Source organism: Talpa europaea, assembly GCF_964194135.1.
Source record: "Talpa europaea genome assembly, chromosome: 14".
NCBI classification, from domain to species: Eukaryota; Metazoa; Chordata; class Mammalia; order Eulipotyphla; family Talpidae; genus Talpa; species Talpa europaea.
This window is the reverse complement of record NC_140082.1, coordinates 75125527-75149098: the sequence shown is the minus strand read 5'-3', so window position 1 is coordinate 75149098 and position 23572 is coordinate 75125527. Positions and strand designations below refer to the sequence as shown.

At 36.9% G+C, this 23572-nt stretch overlaps 1 protein-coding gene across 1 annotated transcript in view; it reads left to right on the top strand.

The window, feature by feature from the left end:
• Positions 1–19722, top strand: part of MPP7 (MAGUK p55 scaffold protein 7) — a gene marked incomplete at its 5' end in the record, with an annotated part of 111396 nt that extends 91674 nt beyond the window's left edge. The window contains 6 exons of the mRNA XM_084253300.1: positions 1393–1563; positions 10637–10717; positions 13658–13751; positions 14805–14913; positions 17770–17913; positions 19304–19722. Coding sequence (XP_084109426.1) covers positions 1393–1563; positions 10637–10717; positions 13658–13751; positions 14805–14913; positions 17770–17913; positions 19304–19483 — 779 coding nt within the window. The 3' untranslated portion in view covers positions 19484–19722. The remainder of the gene's footprint in view (positions 1–1392; positions 1564–10636; positions 10718–13657; positions 13752–14804; positions 14914–17769; positions 17914–19303) is intronic.
• Between the last annotated feature and the right edge of the window lie 3850 nt (positions 19723–23572).

The window sequence follows — 23572 nt, the reverse complement described above, 5'->3', positions numbered from 1 at the left end:
CAAATATCTTTAAACTCAGAATGACTTGTGGTGGGCCATGGAAATAGATTACCAGATGAACTTTTCTCACTCCATTCTTAACATTGTGCTTGGTTTTTTTAGACCATGAATACATAAGGTGAGTTATGTAGCTCCATGGTTATTGATAATTGTTTTTTGCTATTGTCTTTATTGTCAATCCTATTAATTTCTTAAATCCACTGATAATAATTGTCTTCTTTATGTTCCCTAAAATTTACATAGACCAGTTATGTTCTTACATTTTGTTATGTAATACCTCTATTTTAAAAGTTTTCTGATTATCCAATTTGATCAATATTCTTTCCAAAGAGAATATATTTTTAAAATACACTTGTGTCTTGTTTTGTACTATAGAGTTGATACAGAATATAATGTCTTAAAAACCAAACTGCTTTCTCTCAAAGTTTGGATTTTGAGAGAGTTTAAAGGTTGGTTAGGTTGAGGATTGATTGCCCATCTTGCTGAATTCTTGAATGCTGTATGTGGTAAATATCACTATTCTAGCAAGGAAAATAAAACCAGAAAATGCAGCAACATGTAAAGGACCGAGAAAAGGAACTTTTGCCTAAGCTTTTAAGCCCACATGTTATAAAAAACAGCAGTGAGTTGGTGAAGGCTTTTTAAAGTATTTATTTAAAGATTTCAAAAATTAATTTAGTAAAAGATCATATGACCTTTTGATAAGCCACAATTGAGACTGTGAGACCATTTCCACGACTACACAATTGGAGGCCTATATCACAAGGCTTCAAATTATAAAAGTAGAGAATTCCCATAGGAGAAGAAGAACCCAAGGCTTGGTCATTTACGCCACCCTGTGGAGTCTCATAAAAATTAAGTAACTTGCTTTGGTGACAGACTGGTTTGCAGCCTCAGTCATGTTTAGGCATGTTTGGCACTGTCTTCTCTGACTTAGTTTTCTTTTTATTTAACAATACATAATTTATTGTTAAAATTTCTATAAAATAACTGGTATTTTTGAATGAGAGATATCATCATTTATATTAATGTTTTACAGTGCTTTTAATTTTTTCTTATCCAAGATGTTTTTCTCAATCATGCTGTGATAAACTGTACAACTCCTGACTTCCTCATTTTGCTATATTGTATTTTTTTAGCTCAAGTTTCTAAAATATAAACCCACAAAACTGATTTGGACCCGATTAAAATTTGTTATAACTACAAAAACAAATGCTAGATGATTCTCTTATAAATTGCTGTTTTAGTAAAGGTGTATAGTATCTTTTGTTATCTCTTGTCAGATGAGAATAAGATTGAATCCAACTGAGTGCTTTAAAGTTTTTTGATTTTGAGGGGTTTCTTTTTTTGATCTTTATTACTAAAAGTAGATTTTATTTTTTGTATTTGCAGCTGGTTTTAGAAGAAGCTTCCGTCTTAGTAGAAAAGATAAGAAAACAAACAAGTCCATGTACGAATGCAAGAAGAGTGACCAGTACGACACAGCCGATGTGCCCACGTACGAGGAAGTGATGCCCTACCGGCGCCAGACCAACGAGAAGTACAGGCTCGTGGTCCTGGTCGGTGAGTGCCTCTATGTGTGATTCTGCAGAGAGAGGCGAGATTGTAAGAACTTAACTTCAGAGAGAGCGATTCTTGAAGTTTGCAAGCTAGAAAGTCTACTCTGGAACAACTTTTGTTTGGTCTCCAGAATGAACTCTTTAGTCTTTCCTGATCATTTGTTTTGGTCTCTGTTCTAATACAGCAGACATAATGGAAGCTATTAGTCTTACTCTTTTTATCATATTAGATTACATTAAACCCAGGTAAATAGTACATCTTATGTCTCTATTTGAAAAATAGAGAAAGGAAGTCATGTAAAAATGTTAAATTTATGCACACTCCTTAGTAACGGTTCATTTAAAGGAAGAATCTGTCAAACTAGTCAAAATCAAGAATTCATGTACAGGTGGGAGCTGGAAAATTCATTTTGATGGTGTCACTTACTGAATCCCCACCTGCACTGTGGTCTTCTGTGGAGCTTGACATTCCACAGTAGAGTCCACTGGCATTGGCTGTAACTGCTCTTCAAAGGACAGTTGTATTGTACTTGCGTCCTGTACTTGCTTTCTTCTGCTAGTAAATGACCAGCTGAGGTATCACAAGGCTACTGTTTGGATAGATCCCAATCTATTATATCCCAGGAGGAAGGGTAGTGTGGATTGCTAAGAAATGGGCCTTCCGGGCAAGGTAGGCTGGATTCTAATGCTGGTGTGCTCTTCAGTAGCAGGGTGATTCCTGCACATTGCCCATTTTCTCTGGGCTTATTTCTTTAGTTGAACAAAGCAGAAAACACTAAGGGCACCTGCTTTCTAGGGTTGTTGGACAGATAAATAAAATGATATTTGCAAAGACTTAGACCAACTCCTGGTACCTACTAATGTTTTAATAAAAGATAGCTCTTATGTAGTAACTAAAAATACTGAGAAGATAATCATGATATTGATATATTCAAATACGAGTTGACTTCTGCTGATTTTGAACTTGAGTGGTCAGAACACTTGTAAGGTAGGTTATCATGTAAAAGAGGTATTCAAACAGTGAACTTGGATTTTGGAAATTCTGGATTGTTTTCAAATTAACTGTTTACTTTTCCTGATTGTAAATATCACTGTTTAGGAAAGAGCTCCTGGGCTCTTACAACAAGTGTAGGGAGTGGGAGAAATATAAGCAGCATGGTCTTCCTCAAGCTCAGTTTGTTCTTTTCCAGAGTTTTCAAAGCCACTGGGAATAATGATATTTGTTGTGAAACTGATAGGTGCATGTTAAGGAGATGCACATTCAGGAGATGGAACGCTGGTAGAAAATGGCATCTGCTCTTCTTAGATTCCCTTCCACTTTTAAAAGTATTTTCCAAAATGTATGTTAAAACCAAATGTCAGGGCCTCCCCTGGTGGCGCAGTGGTTGAGCGCTGGGCTGCGAAGCTGCCTCTAGCCTCTGCAGTGCCGGTTTGATCCCTAGCCAGCGGCAAGGGTCCCACATGGCACGTAGACCTCTCCTGCTGCCCGCTGCTCCCCTCAGCAGTGTATCTCATCAGTCTGCCTGTTTCTGTTCCCCACTCTGGCTCTGGCGTATTCTCTCACCCTCCCACGCTTCTGACTGTACCCAGTGCTTGTATAAATGAATAAATAAATCTTAAAAAAAAAAACAAACAAATGTCAGATATTTAGTGTACTGTTATGCAGAAGTTTTATCTTTAGTGAAACAGGACTTTTTAAAAAGTAAAGTAAATAAAGCCCAATAATGTGTGTGTGTTTAGGAAAGGTAGAGAACAGAGAAAGCGTTAGTGTTAAATAGCTACTCAGACACTCTTTTTAAAGTCAATAGAGGCGCAAAAATTGACCTTTTTCAGACAATTTTTCAGACTTTGTGACTAGTTCTGTCTGCTTATGGGGCATAAGAGCAAACTACCAATAAATCTTTCTGTATAATTCATGTTTCAAGCTTGAACACTTAAGTTCTTCCCTCCTTTATGCTGAATTTATATGCCGCTGAAGGACTGCTTTGTGGACGTAGTTTGAATAAATAGACATTTATGACTGTCACCGTATTTCCATAAAACATGGCAGAACAGAAGGTCTCCCACAGAAAGCAGAGAGAAAAGTGAGCACTGAAAACTAAATGTAAATGTTAGTGTGTTTATTAGAATTCCCAGAGCTTTAGTTGAACTTTGATGGAAGGCTGGTCAGAATGGGCATCTGCTCTTGCTGATTGTTTATAGACAACTGTAAACCCAAAATCAGAATTGAACTGATAAGTATATGATGGTTTTAAAATTAAACCCTAGTATGTAAGAGGTAAATAAGATCTTTATTAGAAACCCAATTGAGGTTTTATATTGCTGGTCTATCTATATACTATAGGTTTAATTATACTATAGGTTTAATTATACTATAGGTTTAATTTCTGGGCATAAATCACAGTTATGTTCACTCAGCTGATTTTTATGGAATACTGACTCTGCTGTCAGTGTTCTAAGCAGGTGGGTTTGTTAGTGAACAGCACATCTTTCCCTCATGGTGTTCACATGCTAATGAGGAGGTGACAGACAAGAGGCATGTTTACAATAAATCAATAATAAAATCATTGTGTAGTTTTTAGGGAGTTATGAATGGAACAGGGAAAAGCAAAAGCAGGACAGTTCAAGAAAATCAGATCACGGTAGCCTCATTGAAAAGATTGTATTTTTGAGCAGACTCTGAGAAAGCAAGGCCTCTTCTACTTAGCTAAGGAAGACTCAGGGATAATTTCATTTTGATTTTTTTTTTTTTTAAAGATTTATTTATTCAAGCACTGGGCACAGTCAGAAGCGCGGGAGGGTGAGAGGATTCACCAGAGCCAGAGTGGAGAGCAGAACAGGCTGACTGACAAAGTACACTGCTGAGGGGAGCAGCGAGTGGCAGGAGAGGTCTGCATGCCATGTGGGACCCTCGCCTGCTGGTCAGGGATCGAACCAGCGTTGCAGAGGCTGCGGGCAGCTTCGCTACCCAGTGCTCAACTGCTGCACCACCGGGGAGGCCCTATTTTGATTTTTTAATGTTATTACATTCTGTATTGCCCTAAAATGGAGGTGAGATGAGTGCTTAAGTCAGTCTATTCAAGTTTGGTATGAATAACTGCTTAGGGAGGGGAAAAATAGTCTTTTGACAAACTTCCCACTTCCTGATTTTTTTTTGACATTAACATACAAATGGATGCTTCATTAATAGCATTTTTCTTCCATATGAAAGAGACACAGGGAAAAAATATCTTAGCCTCTACCAGGGCACCTTATGAACTGCCAAGGTGCTATATTTTCTGTGTCATTTGATTCCAGGAGGCCTTTAAATTTAGTTTTATAAACAGATTTATCACTCTCCAGCACCAAAATTCAGCCATCCACTAATGTGATCATTGTAAGATTTTGAGGCAAATACAATAGCGTAGTTGTTTTTATTTTATGCTTAGCAACAAAAACTTTTGTACAAGTAGACTTTTAGACTTTTTATAATGTGTGTCTGATCCAAGGGATACATAGTGACTTCATTTGTGTTAGTAAATCAAGTAAGAGTGTTTCATCACTAATAAAGATGGTGAAGAATCAGGACTTGATTTCTTAGTCCTGCATCTAGATTCAATATTTATTGCAGACTTCAGTAATTGTGATAATTTCCTCTAGATAGTAAGAGAAACAAGTCTGGCCAATATCATAAAAATGTCTGGGGGAAAATGTGGAAGAATTTTCATGTAAAGCAGCACAGGTACACTGGACATAAACACGCAGTAAAAGCTACATCCATGTCAGTAGCTTTCTACCTAATATAACATTTTTATGTTTGTGCCAAAATGTACAAAAATAAATAGCAAAACTGAACAGTACTTGGTCAGTACACCAGATTTCTCTTCAATATGTGATTTAATATTGGGTATAAATTAAAATAAAAATGGATTTTGTCCATGCATTTTGACTGTTTTACAGTATATAGTATGTTATAATAGTATATAATATGTTAAAACTAATTTGAGTAATTAATCTCCACCTACCTGTATCTTTCTGAGAAATTTATTGCCTAACAGATTAATAACAAAGTAATCTTTAGCATTTCTTTTGATGTGTATATTACCATCCATCTATATTTATATTATTAAATTAAATTTAATGCTTATTAATTAGCCTTCAGAACAAAGTCTAAGTTGCAAATAAATTCTATGTAGATATTTACAAATAAAAATTGTATTATGTCCATTCTTTGTAGACTACATAAGTGACACTAAAAAATACCATATTTCATTGATTTCAATAAGATTGTTTTCTTAGTAGCAGTACATTATTATTGTAGTAAATAATTATTCATTCATTCAGAATTTGCATTAATACAGAAATAAATAGGTGGTTGAAGCTTCAAATTACAGTGCCGTAATGGAGCATGTCTATAAACCTTTTTTTAAAAAAAATATGATTAATCAGTATTTTAAAGCATTTTTCCAGCACACTTGTAGTTTTAAGTACCAGGGTAAGCACTGTCTGGTCTTACTGCCTCAGTGCTTTGTCTACTCATTTACCATTTTTTATTTTTAGTTTTTTGTAACTGTTTCAGATTCAGAAAGTAGACTTTTGAGGGGCCATAGTTTACAGAATGAAAACTTCTATGCTTCAAGTATGATTTAATTTTGAAAGTATATTACACTGACACTCTAATAAAAGTATGTATTTTTTTCATACATAAATTTTTGTTAGAAATCATAAAACCTTGTTACAAATCTTAAAACCTTACACATAGTCATCAATTAAGAAAACCTTAAAATAGAACAGTGAAAATTTCAAGTTTGTAAATAAACCGTGGTGTAACCTGCTTATTTTTAGTTATTTATGTCTATGTATTACATTAATTGCAAGAATTTATGTATTGAATGGAAGTGTATCTGTCCCTTTGTAGACACAAAAATAAATCCTTCAGTTTGCAGCCCTGAAGTGACCTCAGTGTAAATAGATTTTGTATTCTAAATATAAACCAGCCAACTAAAATTGTTGTAAATTTACACCTAACCATGACAGAAAGACACAGGACAAGAGTGTGGATCTAAGTTTTGATTTTGACTCGTAAGTCTAGGTCTAAAGAGAAACTAGAATTTCTCCCTCAGAGATGACAGAATTGAACCAGAGTCCTGTCAGGAAAATGCTGTTTGAAGGCTTGCTGGGCACATTTTGTAGTCAGAGAGCCTGAAATTATACCCCTATTTTAACATTTTCGTGAGCATATTTCTACCACTGACGATGATGAACTGATACCACTGAATCTAGGAAAAACTGTTAAGTGAAATCCTTTGCAGCTCATCATTCTTGGCAAGCCCTGCCTATGAGCAGTGAGGCGAGGCGCTGAGCGTTAGGGTGTGTGAGGCTGAAATCAAAAGTCTAAAACTTTCATGGTATCTCACAGAGGCGGCACACTTTCCCCCACTACCTCAAATGACTTGTTTTTTCCTCCAGAATTAAAATGAATCACTGTAGGGTTTTTGGTGTGTGTTATCGAAGAAATTAAAAAAAGAAAAAGGTGCTAGACTCTGACTCAGCAGAGGCCGAGGAGCCTTGAGGTGAAGCTGGGAAGAAGCTGCGCGTTCCCATCATCCTGTGTCCGAGGGGCCATGGGGAGGGGTCTGGTGTGCCACCTGCTATTTCCATTTGAGACTTTTTATGCTTTGGTCTCTTTATTTTTTGAGCATTTATAATTGGGTTTGCTTCATTTGTACAGAGAACACAGCTTTGTCATAATACCACTTGTTTTTCGTCTTTACTTTCTAGTTATTATAAAGAGTAAGTTTTAGAGCTTAATTGAATATTTTGTGCCTTCAGATAATATCGTACATAACTCCCTGTGTGGTGCTTGGCATGTCACAGATGGTCAATACGTTTATGCTTGTCACTTTCCTCCTCTCACTTTTCCTCCTGGGCATCTCACTCCTCACAGTCTAGACTTTACCTGGGCGTGGCTGTATTCACAGGGGCATTTTTGCTGTTGCTTCTTTCTCACATCGCAGTCCTTGTCTAAATTATAGATAGGTACAATTCCATACCTAAAATTCGTGGTTCTAGAGGCAAATTCATCACCTTCCCTTCTTCTCTCTTAAGATCAAGAGAACCAGGTTCAATCTTGAGCTCCCCCAACTCCTGTCAGCGACTTTGAACTCACCTAACACCATGTCCAGGCCTTCGAGATACATGTACTTTTTACCTTTAGCTCCTGCTCCTTTGCTTCACTCAGCATATAGTTGTGTCTCCAGAATAACGTAAATCATTTAAATAAATAAAACAAATTAATTCATGCCTACAATTTTCCAGCTAGGGAAACAACTTATGAGCATATAGATGGCATTCCTGTTTTCAGGTGCTGGCTGTTGGAGGACAGAGGCAAGTCAGCTTACCATTACAATACATTGTGACTGGTCCTTTGAAATGTGACTACAGGGAACTCTTGAACTCAGCACTTTACCTGAATAAGGTATTGAGAACGATTCCCTATGATAAATCTAAGCTGAACCCTGCACAGCACACAAGAATTAGCATGTGGAGGAAGGACAGGAGTGTTCCTACAAAAGCAAGCAGCCTTTGCTGACAACACAGAGACACAGAAAAGAGCCTGCCAGGCGTCAAGAAGCAGGGGAATCTCGCAGCTGGAGTGGGTAGTCCAGAGGAGAAGGGATGAAAACAAAAGATTGGAGGTAAAATTGTAGCTCACTGCATGCATTCTGCATATACCTGTCAAAAAAATTAGGTTTGATTCTGTATCGGTGGTGAAGAATGTTCACTGGGGAATGTTGTGGACACTTGTGAGGACACCTTTTTAAAATATCAGTGTGGCTGAGGGGATCTCAGATGTAGATTTGACATTTCCTTTTTTAAGATTCATTTATTTATTTTTAGAAGAACTGGGGTGTAGGCCACAGGTATAGGGGGTGAGAGCATTCACCAGAGACAGAGCGGGGAGCAAAGTGGGCGGATCTACTGAAATACACTGCTGAGGGGAGCAGCGGGTAAGACAGGAGAGATCTGCTGCACCATATGTGGGTCAGCTACCTGGCTAGGGATCAAACTCAGGCCACAACGGTGATAGTGCTGAGACTTAACTTCTAGGCCACCAGGGAGGCCCCAGATTTGACATTTCTACAGGACAAAAATCTGATCTATATCTCTCATGACTTCTAAATGTAAGGCTAGACATTTGGGCACTGAACAGATGACTCAACACCTACTGTGGTTTCAAAATAAGACATCTATTTTTTTTTTTATAAATTTTATTGTTATATTCCCCATACAATTGCATCCCCCCATTCTGACCCCAATCCCTCCCCTCCCGCCCCCGCCCCCCTAAAAGTGTCTCTGGTTCATAGTTTTTTGTTGATTTTGATTTTCACTTTCTTATAGAATAAGACATCTATATCTATCTTCTTGACACTGAAGCACTGCTCCATCCCATGGGGAATTATTTGTTCTCTTATATGCAAAAGTGCAGATCATTGGCAAACATTATTTTCCTCACATGTTATCTTTTTTCCAGTTAAGGCTGTTTCTCTCTTTTCCTTATATTCCAGTAAGTCCCCTCTGTGGTTTCTATTCAATTATTAGTTCTTACTCTAATGTTCACTGTGTCTTTGGCATTTTACTTTCTTGTATAGAGTGATTTTCCTGGTCTTTTTATTACTTTTAAATCCAGACTTACTTATTTTAAGTAAGGTACAGACACCTCCTTCATTGCATTCTCTAGTCATGCCCACGCATTTACATACAGTTTTATTATAAACTACTTTTACCTATTTCCCGTAGTACAGCTAGGGCGTTATATTAATTTGGAGGGAAGAGTTATATTACTACTAAGTTACATTTATTAGCAATAAGTTCCATTTCAGAACATAAATGGAGTATGATGGAATGTTGTGAAAAGACATAGTTGAGGACCACATTTCAGAAAAACCAAAGACGTTGCCAGAACATTGCTACTTGACAATAGCGTGGGACAGTGCAGGTGGTAGTGAACAACCAGTTCTGGAGCCTGCAAACCCAAGAGAAGGTACTAACATGGTGGGGTAAAGACCCTCTCCTGGTAGAGGACTTCTTAGTATGCCCTCACATGGTCAAGGGGCTAGGGAGTGAGCCCATTCTGGAGGACTCCACCCTCACGACCCCCACCCTCCTCATGTCCCAAAGGCCCCACCTTGTAATGACATCATCACATTGGGTGTTAGGATTCCAGCATGTTCATCAGGACACACACAATCAGACCACAGCAGCCAATGTCACCAGGTGAGGGTTATGAAGATGGGAGCCCAGCTCAGCACAGACTAGGCTGAGAACTTATGCTCCACCCAGTGGCCTCTGATGGCAGCTTGTGAAAAGTTGACCACTTGGGGGCTTATGTGCATTTAATTTTTCATTTGAATCTGTTTTTCGTTCCCAGTCTTTGAATGATCCAGTTATTTTCCTTGAAAGCAGAATTCACCAATCTTTAATTCTTCACAGCATTTACTCCATATATGCCTTGATCATTATAGGTGTTTTGGATGTATGGGTTGATTGGTTTAAATATGTAAGGTTTATGCAAGCTTTCAAATACTTAAGGAGCAAGGAAAAATATACAGTGTAGGAAAGGATCTTGGCAAATATAAATGTGGCTAATGATTTTGAATATTTAAAATACATAATTAGATTTCCATCTAAAGTAAAATTGGGGTTCAGAGGCTTTCCTTTATTAAGATCTAAAAACATTTAACATGGAATATTATGACTCTCCGGACTTGTAATTAAGGTTTTTTAGCTGCACCTACTCTTTAAGCTCTCTGAATACTATTGCTAGGTAACGTACTCAGATACACTTGAGTACATTTCATTTGAAACATAAATATTTCTAACCCTTTTAATGGAGAGGTGGGGATTTAAACTGAAAAATTAAAACAGCAACAGAAGAACCCCTAGCTTTTTCTTACATTCAGTTTAACTACAGACAATCTTTTTCACTTGGCTTCCAGAGACGGATGTGTGTTCTCTGTCTTATGGAGTCATATCCCTTACAGAAATGCTTGTATGGTGTTTGGTTAGTCATGGATTTCTGCTCTCCTGTTTTTCAGGTCCCGTAGGAGTGGGTTTGAATGAACTGAAGCGCAGGCTCCTGATCAGTGACACGCAGCACTATGGTGTGACCGTGCCCCGTAAGTTCTCTTCAACTGCACTTGAATAGTGCAGCATTCCTAGCCTTCCTGCAGCCCAAGAAGTAAAGTGATATTATCTGCATATCACAGGGAAAGAAACCAAGGCCTGAACATTAGGAGATTTGCTCTAGATGACACAAATCATCGACCCAATATTTGTTCATCACAACATCCCTACTCTCACATTCTCAACGGCAAATTTCAGCACACAGATGGCATCAAATTGTTATTTACAAATTTTCTTCTAATAAAAGTAAAACTATTCTATTTCCTAAAATAAGTGTTAATGTTTTCCAGAGTTTTCCACCAGCTTTAAGATGAAACGAACCAAACCACAGAGAAGTGGAGGGGACTACTTACAGTATAAACTTTTCTTAATTACTTTTTATATGTAGTAATTGGCAGGTAGTGTTAACTGGTCCTTTCACGGCCATATAATCCAAGTACGGTAGGTTTCTTCAGTACACAGAATTAGATTCTATTTTTATAAAAGTGGTTTTCACAGGCATTCTTACAAATGAAATGAGATGCTGGAAGCATTTTGATCTCCAGAATAAATGCCATTTGACTACTTAATATGTTGATGTTAGAAAGTCATCTAAAAGACTAAATTGAAATGTTGGCTTTTTCAAGTGGTTTTAGTACTTGTTAAAGTCGTTTGTGTATTGCCCTTAGCAATGTTCTCCAGCTTTGGAAGATTTCAACTTTATTTTAAGATTATAGCTTTCTATTACCTCAAGTTACTCCTTGTTACTACATTTTTCCAAATTATTGTTTGTAATCATTTTCAGCCATACATTAGAGCACTGCTGGTTTCCACCAGCAGAGATGAAAGTAAAGGAAAATGTGGAAATGTGTGATTAGTTTTTCATTCTTTTTTTCTTTAATGATTCACTTCTCTTACAACTTCAATCTATAGGTAATTAGAAAGTTTTACAAAACAATTGTTAAGCTCACAGGTGAGCAATTACAAAAGAAACCTTGAGGATGAAAAAACAGATTATAGTGGAAAAACATTAATTTTGGGGTATTTATTACCTTTATTTGTCATAACTTACTTCATCTTCCTTTCCATAGTGTAAGATGGGAGATACCTCCCTTTCACACAGAAGGAGATGGGGTAGGAGGGATGGGTGACTACTCAGAGTTCAGTAGGTGACAGTCACCTGTGGATTTGAAACCAGGTTTTATGATACTGGCTTTCTTGTTCTTGCTTCTGTAGAACACTCCACAGTTCTTTCAAATTATAGATTCTCTTTATTATAGCTTACTAGTAGTAAAAAATCAATTTCTTTTGAAGATGGTCAGTATTAGTAAGGTTGTTTATCAGAACCCTCTGTGAGAGGGTTGTTTATCAGAATGCAAGGACCGACGGCAAGGTATTTTTTTTGTCTTCAGTTCATCCAACTATTAAAATAATAGTTTGTTCTGAAGTTGTTCTAGAAATTGACAACATCCAGAACTGGGCTATTGCAGTTGTATGGCATTGAAGTGAGGCTGCCAGAAGGCCTGGGTAGAGCAGGGAGCACCTTGGAATATAGTAGTGGGTAAATGGTTCTTTGAGGGTCAGGCCTGGTGGGATGACATCTGTCTGGAATGCTGTGTGTGAACCTATACCCCTAAATCATAGCAGTGTTATAAACCAATGTTACCTCAATAAAAAAATTATACATCTAAAATAAAATATAGAAATGAGTACTAGGAAGGCCTCCCCTGGTGGTGCAGCGGTTGAGCGCTGGGTTGCGAGGCTGCCCGCAGCCTCTGCAGCGCCAGTTCAATCCCCGGCCACCAGTGAGGGTCCCACAAAAAAAAAAAAAAAAAATTAATGAGTACTAGGAAACAATTTTGAAAAATGGTTACAGTGGTTAAAATATGATATTCAACATTTTATTTCAATAAAAATTTTTTTTAGAAAGTAAGTGGTGGCCAAAGCCCATGTTTTCTGCCTGTTTCGTGTTTGGGGGGAAATCGCATCCTTGATAAACAGCATCAGCATTGTTTCATGGCTAGAAGCTATCAGCAATGCATCTAAATGACTATATATAACTAGATTTTCAAAAGGATCACTCAGTAAATTAAAATAATTAACCGACAACCCAATAGTTAACAAGTATTGTTACAGGTACCAGATACTTGATGGATTCTGGAGTTCTTAACAGTGGGAGGCCTGCCTGTGCTAAGCCTGCACATAATTCCCGTGGAATTCCTTTTCATAAGAGTTTTCAGATTCCTTATTCAGAATTCCTCACTGTTAATGAGTTTGTGAGAATCTCATGCCATCTCTCTGCAGCTGAATACTAACATTCTTCAGTAGTAAAATTATATCAGACTGAGGTAATTTAGCTTGTTCATAATAAGATAATAATCAGGTCCTATATTTTCTGTTCCATTGTAATTCAGTAGCAAATAATTAGGCAAACTTACTGAAAGTTTGGAAACTTGGTAGTATTCCAAAAAGATGTTTATAATTTTGCAAAGGAGAAATGACAAGCACATTAAGACCTTCATGGCAAGCTTGCTATGTGCCATGCAGGGAGATGGTGAAGTACTTTTAGAGTTTACCTAGAATCCAGTGGGCACTAGATTTATTTCAGTGAATAAAAATTGGTCAATCATGACAGTAAGCATGTTATTTGCAAAAGAAAGGAGTTTTTCCTCAAGAGTTTAAATACTATTTTTATTTAAATACGATATTAGTTTTCAAGATAATGAATAGCAGACACAATGCAACTTAATTTTGAATCCATCTTCAAATCAATATCATTTTAATATTGTTGGAAAATATGAAGTAATGATACTTTACAATATTTCATTAACTAACTTCCTTTTCTGTAAGTTTTAAGATCTTATTTAGGAAAAATACATTGTGATTTCATTTTTAGTGTTCTTATTAAGGTGGCTGCTGTAAATGTTTCTGAATTCTTCTTAATTAAATCACAGACACTACCAGAGCAAGAAGAAGCCAGGAGAGTGATGGTGTTGAATACATTTTTATTTCCAAGCATTTGTTTGAGACAGATGTACAAAATAACAAGTATGTGGAAGTTTTTAAAAATTTTTTATGAGACTGTTGTTTTCAAGCAGGTTATTTATATATCTAGCTTTAGATAATGGAGGGAGCCCTTCCATTTGAAATGTATTTTAATTTTTATAATTATTGAAACTGATAAAAGGTGATAATTCAATTAGCAATATTGTCCTATAATTTTTAAAATTACCTGGAACTGTTTTTTCTAGTAAATTAAATGTTTAGGAATTATTCTGAAGAATGTGGGACAGTGGGTAGTGTATTATTTTGACCTTTTTCCACCCCATAATTGATTCTTAACATATAATTTGGGTAGACTATTATTTTAAACATTAACAACTTTGTAACAGATCCTACTTCCACAGTCTTACACACACACACACACACACACACACACAAACACACAAACACACATCCGTCTCTCATTGGCTCTTTTATAAAATGAATAATGTTAATCATCTTGCTTGCAAAATAGTTCTCTAGCTAGCTCTCAATCCCCTCTCCCCAGGTTTTCCATTTGCTGAAGCATGAATATTTTAGAGTGTCAGGGAGCAATGCGTGTTTTAATACAGGATTGTGGGATTTTATTGAAACATCAAAATGCTTTTTTCAAGTTTGGCGCAGTGATTGCATTTTTATAGCACATAATCGGCTGCCTTGGTTCCATTAGCCACCACCCAGCTCCTCCTGTAGTTCTAAAGCTGCACTTGGTTATTCTGTAGTGTGCAGTGAAATTTCAGTAGTTTCTATTGTTTGGCTTATTCACTTTTTATTGCATTGCATTAGTTCTGAAAAAGAGGTGATGGAAAACATTAGAGTTCTGCTGGACTAAAGTACATTTTTCTGCTTAACTGTAATACAAGCAAGTGTTACTGATTTGAGAATGTAAAATAGAAGATTTTTTAAAATTGACATTCTAGAGTACTTGGCCCTACTTACTTTACTAGATGGTGAAAAATTACATGTTCAGCAAAATATTTTTCATATATATGAATTATGTCCTGCATATCTATATATTTAATTCACAGATAATTCTGATGCATGCCTAATTTTCTGCAGGTTTATTGAATATGGTGAATATAAAAACAACTACTACGGCACCAGTATAGACTCAGTTCGGTCTGTCCTAGCTAAAAATAAAGTTTGTTTGTTGGATGTTCAGCCTCATGTAAGTAAACTATGCACTATTCAATACCCTCCTGGCCTGTGTAATTTACTATACTTCTTGTGAGCCTTTTAACATCGGGTAAATTTGAAGTCTACTTTCTTTTGGCTTATATATGGTTTTCCTAAGATGACAAAAGCATTTCAATACAACCAGAGACAACTTAGGTGAATAAAAAGCTCATAATATTAGAAAAGGATTAGAAGTATAGAGACCTGTTTGTAACTATTATATTCTGTTACTACCAACAATAGCCTTTTCTTCTATGCAGTTTTTAAAGACATTGCATTGTGTGTATAATGTATTCTTACATGTGATGTCATTATAAATGTTTCTAACTTTTTTTAAAGATTTATTTATTTATTTATACAAATATTGGGTACAGTCAGAAGCGCGGGAGGGTGAGTGAATTCACCAGAGCCAGAGCTGGGAACAGAACAGGCAGAACAGCAAAATAACACTGCTCAGGGGAGCAGCGGGCGCAGCAGGAGAGGTGTGCTGTGCCTTGTGGGACCCTCGCCAGTGGCCAGGGATCGAACCAGTGCTGCAGAGGCTGCGGGCAGCTTCACAACCCAGAGCTCAATCTCTGCGCCACCGGGGAGGCCCAGTATTTCTAATTTTTAACAATGGACATTTGGTTCTTGGTCCTCCTCCGATTTTGGTTCTGTGTATATCCTGGGAGTATAACCCCTCAAATAAAGCTGCAGGCATGGGGCCTTCCTGGTGGCGCAAATAGTTAAGTGTCTGTACTATGAAGGATTCTGCAACTACTGCAGCATGACTTCCATCCCCGGCCAGGGAGGTGACCCATATGGTGCAGCAGACCTCTCCTGTCTTGCCCACTGCTCCCCTCAGCAGTGTATTTCAGTAGATCCACCTGTTCTGCTCCCCGCTCTGTCTCAGGTGAATCCTCTCACCGTCACCCACCCCCAGCAACTCTGGCCGTACCCTAGTTCTTGTATGCATAAATAAATCTTTTTTAAAAAATAAATAAAGGGCTGCCCAGGTGGCACAGCGGGTTGAACACAGCGCTGTGAAGCTGTCCGCAGCCTCTGCATCGTTGGTTTGATTCCCGGCTGGCCAGGAAGATTCCCACATGGCATGGCAGACCTCTCCTGTCTCCCCACTGCTCCCCTCAGCAGTGCTTTCTGTCTGTCTGTCTGTTCTGCTCCCCACTCTGTCTCTGGTAAATCCTTTCACCCTCCTGTGCCTCTGGCCTGTACCCCAGCTATTGCATAAATAAAAAATAAATCTATAAATAAATAAATAAATAAATAAAGCTGCAGGCCATTCACTGAAACTGGCCCACATGAGGTCCTATCTTAGCTGCCAGGTTGCACTGCCTGGCAGGCACCCTGGGGACTTCTATGAACTCTGAAAGTGAGAGTGGAGAAAGTCATTCAGTTCCCTGTCACACCACAATTTCTCCAGCAGAAATTCAAATCAGCATTTTCTTGTCACTCTGGGGCCACAGATTCTCCATCTAAGGGCTGTACCCTAACGTGCACAACCTCCAGGTACCAGAATGACCTGGAGAACCCCTTCATACCTCTTAGGGAAGATAAATCTGGAGTAAAAGTCCTAAAAACCAGGAGGGCAACTGCCTCCTAGCTGAGACCCAGCCATGTGTGGGCCACTTCTCCTTGGAAGAACCTCCCCTCTAGTGTACTGGGTCTGGTTGTTCCTGACTCCCTCAGTGTGGTGGAAAGTTTATATTAGCAGGGCCTCACCAGCTCCTCCATCCCTTACCCCACCCCTAACACCCTATACATCTCTCTCGCACATAACCTGTCCGCCTAGCCTTTCAATGGAGTTTATGATTTACATTCATATTCTGGAGAGGTCCTGACTCACAGATCAAGAATAGCCTTCAACTCTCACCCTCTGTTGTCAGCCACCATTGATTATAGATGTGTCCCCAGAAGTATAGTGTAAATAACATAAACCATTGGATGTAGAAATGCTGACAAGCTTCGTGGAAAGCAAGAGGCTGAGGGTAGAATGAAAAAAAGAACAGCACATGCTTGTGATCAGAATGAGGCTGGGGTGGCCAGAAGACTTATGTGCAGTTAATCTATAGCATCTTTTGAGTATTTGATTTAAAAATCAATTTTGTGGTGTATTTAGCCACTTCTGTTCAATATTAAATATGAAATATTTCAAAACACTTTTTTAAAGTAAGTTAATTTTCCATCCTCTCTTGAGGGGGATTTATTATATTTAATTGTCAACAACTGATTGAATAATATATTCAAAGACCTACCGACTGCCCTTAATTTGAAAGTAATTTTAAGAAATTTTCTCCTTAGAAAGAAAAGTCAGGGCCTCCCCTGGTGGCGCAGCGGTTGAGCGCTGGGCTGCGAAGCTGCCCGCAGCCTCTGCAGCACCGGTTCAATCCCCGGCTGCTGGGCGAGGGTCCCACATGGCGTGCAGACCTCTCCTGCCGCCCGCTGCTCCCCTCAGCAGTGTACCTCGGTCCTTCTGCCTGTTCTGCTCCCCACTCTGGCTGTGGTGAATTCTCTCACCCTCCCGCGCTTGTAACTGTACCCAGTGCTTGTATAAATAAAATAAATAAATCTTTTTTTTAAAAAAAAAAGAAAAGTCAGTTTTGGGCACAGCAGACCTCTCCTGTTTTTCCTGCTGCTCCCCTAGGCAGTGTATTTCAGTCAGTCTGCCTGTTCTGCTCCCCACTTTTTCTCTGGTGAATCCTCTCACCCCCCACACCTCTGACCTGTACCCCAGTTATTGTATGCATAAATAAATAAATCTTTAAAAAGAAAAAAGAACAGTCAGTTTTATTATGAAACTCACTTAGGACATTATGAAGAAATATAATGAAACTTATTTTCTTCCTTGCAGACAGTGAAACATTTAAGGACACTAGAATTTAAGCCCTACGTGATATTTATAAAGCCTCCATCAATCGAGTGTTTGAGGGAGACTAGAAAAAATGCAAAGATTATTTCTAGCAGAGATGAACAAGCAGCTGCAAAACCCTTTACAGTAAGTATGATGCTGCCTGGGGACAAGAGAGAAGTGGTGCTTAAGTACAAATGCAGGAGCAGCTACCATAGGAAATCTGTGACAGATGAATGTGGGTCCAGAAGTTCTTAAAAGAGAGAATTGGATTTAGGTACATACATCCCAGGGAGTGCCCTGTAATTGCTTTTTGTGCATCTCTGTATTGCATTGATTGAAAGCTATTTCCTATGCCATTATACAGACTTACATCAATATGAGACCAATTAATTTTCAGACTAGCCTTATTTTTTAAAGGGAGAAATTACTGTTACTAATAGTCAAAATGAAAAACTTAATAATTTGCCTTATTTTGTCTCATTGCATCAATAATTATATTTAGCATAGTAAAATAAAAAGTACCATTTTAGGTATAGGACAAGTAGACTCATATTATTATTCAACAATAGTATTTGTATTTATTAGAAATGGCAATTGGTAGATTAATGAGTATAATAATTTTGGTAAGGTTTTTCATTTTTTTCTGTTTTTAAACTTAGGTATACTTTGCTTTTAGATCAAAAATCAAAAGCAAAGAAATGTCAAGAGCTTTTTCCTCACTCCTCTTGATTAACTCATCTTTAATTTGTAAGTGATTGGTTGTAATTATAAAGCAGATTAGTTTTGATTGCCAATATTTGATAAATACCTTTTTTCTAAAATACCGATGATTCATATCCACACTGAGCAGGTATTGTCACGTGATATTAATTACTAAAGTCTTTTTATTGACAGTGAAGTTAATTTTCTCTTGTGAAATCTCCTGCGACATTGAAATGTGGACTCTGAAATGGTTTCAGTATGTTTCAGGGTAAAGATTTATTTTAATATCTATAAATTTAAAGGTTTTTTAGTGAAGCTAATGGTAACATTCTCAGGGTTTGACTCACCGACACTTAACGTATATGATCACATATTCTTAAATCTTGCAACAAACTAAAATGCTTCCTGGTTTCAAAAATGTGAGTGTAAAGGAGCCCTGAGCCACTTCTGATATGCGGAGAGGACATGGAACTGTGCTTTTATGACTGTACTCAACTCTGAACAGCTACTTCACATTCTCAGTTTCTTGCTCTGAATAGTCATAAATAATGTAACCAAGGGATCCGAGTAAACAGCCCTGTCCTCTTTCCCCCCATAGCTATTTTAATACTGAAATACAGTAAACTGGTTGACTATCCTGAAGTTCTTGTCAGGTGGGGATTATGACTTCTAGTGAACTTGTAGTTAAGGAGGGTAATTTCCAGTTCTGTCTGAGGTGAATGAATGAACACAGCACAATGTTAGGCAGACCAGTTGTGTAATGTTGGCATTGATGTGAAGTGATGGAACTGCCTGGTTAACCAATGTTTTTTAAAATACTTTGTTTTGTCAGGAGGAAGATTTTCAAGAAATGATTAAATCTGCACAGATAATGGAAAACCAGTATGGTCATCTTTTTGACAAAGTTATAATAAATGATGATCTCACCGTGGCATTCAATGAGCTAAAAACAACATTTGACAAATTAGAGACAGATACCCATTGGGTTCCGGTGAGCTGGTTACATTCATAACTAAGGAAAGTTTCTGTAATCATCTTTTTTGCAGAGTGCATGATTAAATCTATTTCCATTTTGGTGGTTGGGTTTTTTTTTTTTTTTAATCTACATCATAGTCAAGAGATGTGCAATCTGTTAAAATTGAATGTTGGTTTTGTTTGTAACTTTTTACAGTCTTATATCAAATACAGCATTTGAGTATTAGGTCCAAAATCAGAATTTGCCCTGCACTGTATTCTGATCAGAGCATTAAACCTTCTGGTTGTCTTTAGTGTGTAGCCTTTCTCCAAGATGAAGTGAGAGAGAGCGAGCTAGAGAATATATACTGGAATTCAGTACTTCCACTGGTCTCAGACATCTGCCATCAAGTTTGTATATTAGTGGTTGTAGGTATTAACTTGGCAACCTAGAACAACTTTGCTTAGAAAGCTGTTTTCTGGGTGGATCATCATAGACTAAGGAAGAATCCTCTTTCTGTTCTAAAAGTGCAGCCTTCTTATGCATACATAATGCTCATGGTGTGTGCATTTAAAAACCTTACAGAAATTCCTGAAAACTTGCTTTAGTATGAGTGGTCTTCATGGAATAGCTTGAGAAGACCTTATGAATACTTAACTGTTACTCAACACATATTTAATAAGGGAAGTAGACTTAAAAAAAAAATAGTATCTACCAAAAAATCTTTCCTGACTGTGTCAGATTTAGTGAGAATGGCGATATCTTGGAGCAAGTAATGATTACAAAGGACATTTTTATTTGTAAATCCTCATATGACACCTCTGGTGTCACCAAAAAGTTTTTGTTTTTTAGCTAACTGAATTTCCCACTAAACTATAAAAATGTGATTCCTATTCTAAAAATTACTGATACAGTTATGGAAAATGTGATAATTTTTCAAATATGTGCAAACTGGTCACCATATATTTAAGTTACACCAAGATGTATTTTAGAAAAGTTTTCATATAAGCTTAATTTACTTTTCACCTTCCAAACAGTTCTTAAAATTGACCAGATACCATTGTAAACTTACCATTTTTAAAGAAGTTTAACAAGGATTCTTACAATGTAAATATTTACATGGGATCTGTCAGTTTTCTTTGATACTACAGATTGTTAGCAAGCAAATTATATAGTTCAAAATACTAGAAATGTCTATAAGTTGTATAAGATGTCCTGCCGTTCTTGCATGTTGTAAGACTTGCCAATCCAAATCATTGCATCTGTGAGTTGCAAACAAAAAAGATTATTTTTTGTTGATTTGTAAAGAGAGTTTAGATGTTATGTTTAAAGAAAAAAATAGAATGTAGTGAAATTTTATATATTTATGAAATATTTGAAAAGGCATATTTTTTTAATTATCAAATGGGGCTCTTCATAACATAAATTGATTATATGTAAAAGTGTCATAATTTAAAAAAGTAGTTTTTTTAAGTCAGGGTCAACATTCCATGTAAATACTTGACTTTTATTTGTACACAGAAAGGTGCACACATGTATTACATGCACTGCACATTTGATAGCATTAGCCACTAGATTTCCTGTGTGATGGAGACAAAAATGACTTTCATGGCTTGATAAACAAAAATAGATAATCTGACTTAATATTGCTTAACATAATCCAAATGAGTTTTAAGTCTATTAACCAAACAGTAAGCCTTTTAGTTTTTTAAAAGTTGGGGAGGAGAAGGATTGTCATAGCTGATACAGAAGCTTGTAAGTTGTGTGGCTGGTCTAAGAAACTATAAGTCTTACATAGATGGTTTGGGAAGAATATTCTCCTCTTTGAACACTGACTAAAATTACCTAAAATTGGAACTTCTTATAATGGGAAATGTAAATTAAGGCACATCTGAATAATTTAGGCATTCTAAATTCTTTGTTTTGAAGAATCTACATTGATTTTTTTTTTTCATTTGCAAATAACTGCCTAAATTCTTTACTTGTAGGAATAGTGGAAAGTGGTCAGACAGCCCTTTTTCTTGCTGGTCGTGGTGATGGGGGTGTTAAAAAATTCCACACCTTTCTCCCTCTCTAGGCTAGAGCTGCACAATAATTTTCCATTAAAAAAGGAAGGAGGCACTTTCGCAATTTGAGAAATCTTTTATCAGGTAGCATACATGGAATTGCAGTGACTTTTACGTGGCCATCTTGATGCTTGATGTTAGAAAGACAGATTTGGTTAAAATTTAATAAGGTAGGCTAACTCCAAGAGCGTGTTGGTAATTGTAGCAAAGGACCCTTCATTCTGTACGTTCTTCACCTCCCAGCCTCCTTTTCCAGCAAGATAAGCTCTGTATGTACTTCACTGTGCTAGTTCTTTGAACAGCCTCCTCCCAATACAGTGTCTATTTGAGAGAAGAGGGTAGGGGGGAATGTTGTTTTCAGTACATATATTTAAAATTAATGATCAAGAAAGGAATTCTGTCTTTCCATGAATAACAAATTATAGTCAGCTAAAAATAAAATTTCTTACCACTGTTTTGCTTATTGATATAGATGTCCTTGAGCTCTTTAAGGCTGACTTCCCTGTCATTGTGTAATGATTCAATGTACCTAAATTGTAATTACTTAAAATCAACAAACATGTAAACTTCTCAGATTTAAAAAACTGTTGTGAAAAGCTTCCTGAGGATATACATTTTATTTATTTTCTTTTTGACTAGTAAGAATTTATAAATACATGTAATAGGAAACCTTTGCTCATAATAAAGTATCTTCAAATTATGTCTTGAAAATTTTTTTTGTACATAGATATCTGTTACACCATTTACCTTGGTAGAACAAATCCTGCTTTCTACTGATACCTAGTGATTTATTTGAACTTGCTCTGTCTAAATGTACATTTTGTATTTGTTTCATTCATTGGTTTCATCAAGGTTCTCAAACAGCTGGAATTCAGTAGTCTTTATCTTCCCATACAGTGTAGTCATTTAAAGCTGTCGAGAAATACAGTGGCATGGATGTATTTCCTCAATAGGAGTGTGAACCAATTTTTACTTTTAGCCACCAAATGCAATATATTGTGAAAGAAATGTCCCTTAATTGTATTAATGCCTTTTTTTCTACCACACTTTCTTTCCCAATTCTTGCTCAGGTACAGTTGAGCTTCTGAGGACAGGATATATTTTGCTTTTATAACATCTAAATTAATATGCACGTGCCTATATGAGCTTAATCACTGTCAGAGCAGTATGTACTTACTAATTATCAAATATCTGTGTGATTTCCACATATTATCACATTTAACTTTACAACTGTCTTATATGAAAGATAGTATCTTCATATTTTACAATAGAGAAAACTGAGGACAGGGCTTAAGTATCTTGCAAAGGTGATTAAGTACTGCAATCAGAGTTTGACTCTTGGTCTGGTTTCTTCCACTCCATGCTGTTTCACTGTGTTGTGTTTCCTGGTGTTAGAACTTGAGCCAAAGCCAGAAACAGGTAAGATTTGGTAATTAGGGGAATGATTGTTAATTCTTTTTTCTGCATATATGGTTTACAAAGAGTTTCCTCAGATACAACTTGATGTGTCTATTCTTGTATGAGTAGGTTAATCTTTAAACATTGGCTAGTATCAGAAGCATAGGGCACTAATAGGCAATTTTATCCTGAGTCCCATCCTTACTGTTGGATCATAATTTGTCTAAGTCAATGTTGACAATCTCCTCTTTGCAGGACAGATCTAAATTGATCACACTACCTAATGCCATGTAATTTCCATTGGAAGAGCTATAAGAAAAATACTGTTTCACTGATTTAAAATTAAAACTGCGTGAGTTGAAACTTTCTTTGATGACCCTCCCCCATTCTTCTATTGGAGATGCTTGAATGTGAGGCTTTCCTACATGACAACCATAATCCTGACCCTAAACCAGAGGATAGTAAGGACACATTTTTTTTTTTTTATGAATGGGTATTGTACTTTGTTGAAAGCTTTCTCAGCATCTATTGATATTATCATATGGTTTTTATATTTCTTTTTGTTGATGTGTTGGATAACGCTGATTGATTTTCGGATGTTAAACCATCCTTGTGTCCCTGGAATGAATCCTACTTGGTCGTGGTGAATTATCTTATGGATACATTGTTGGATTCTGATAGC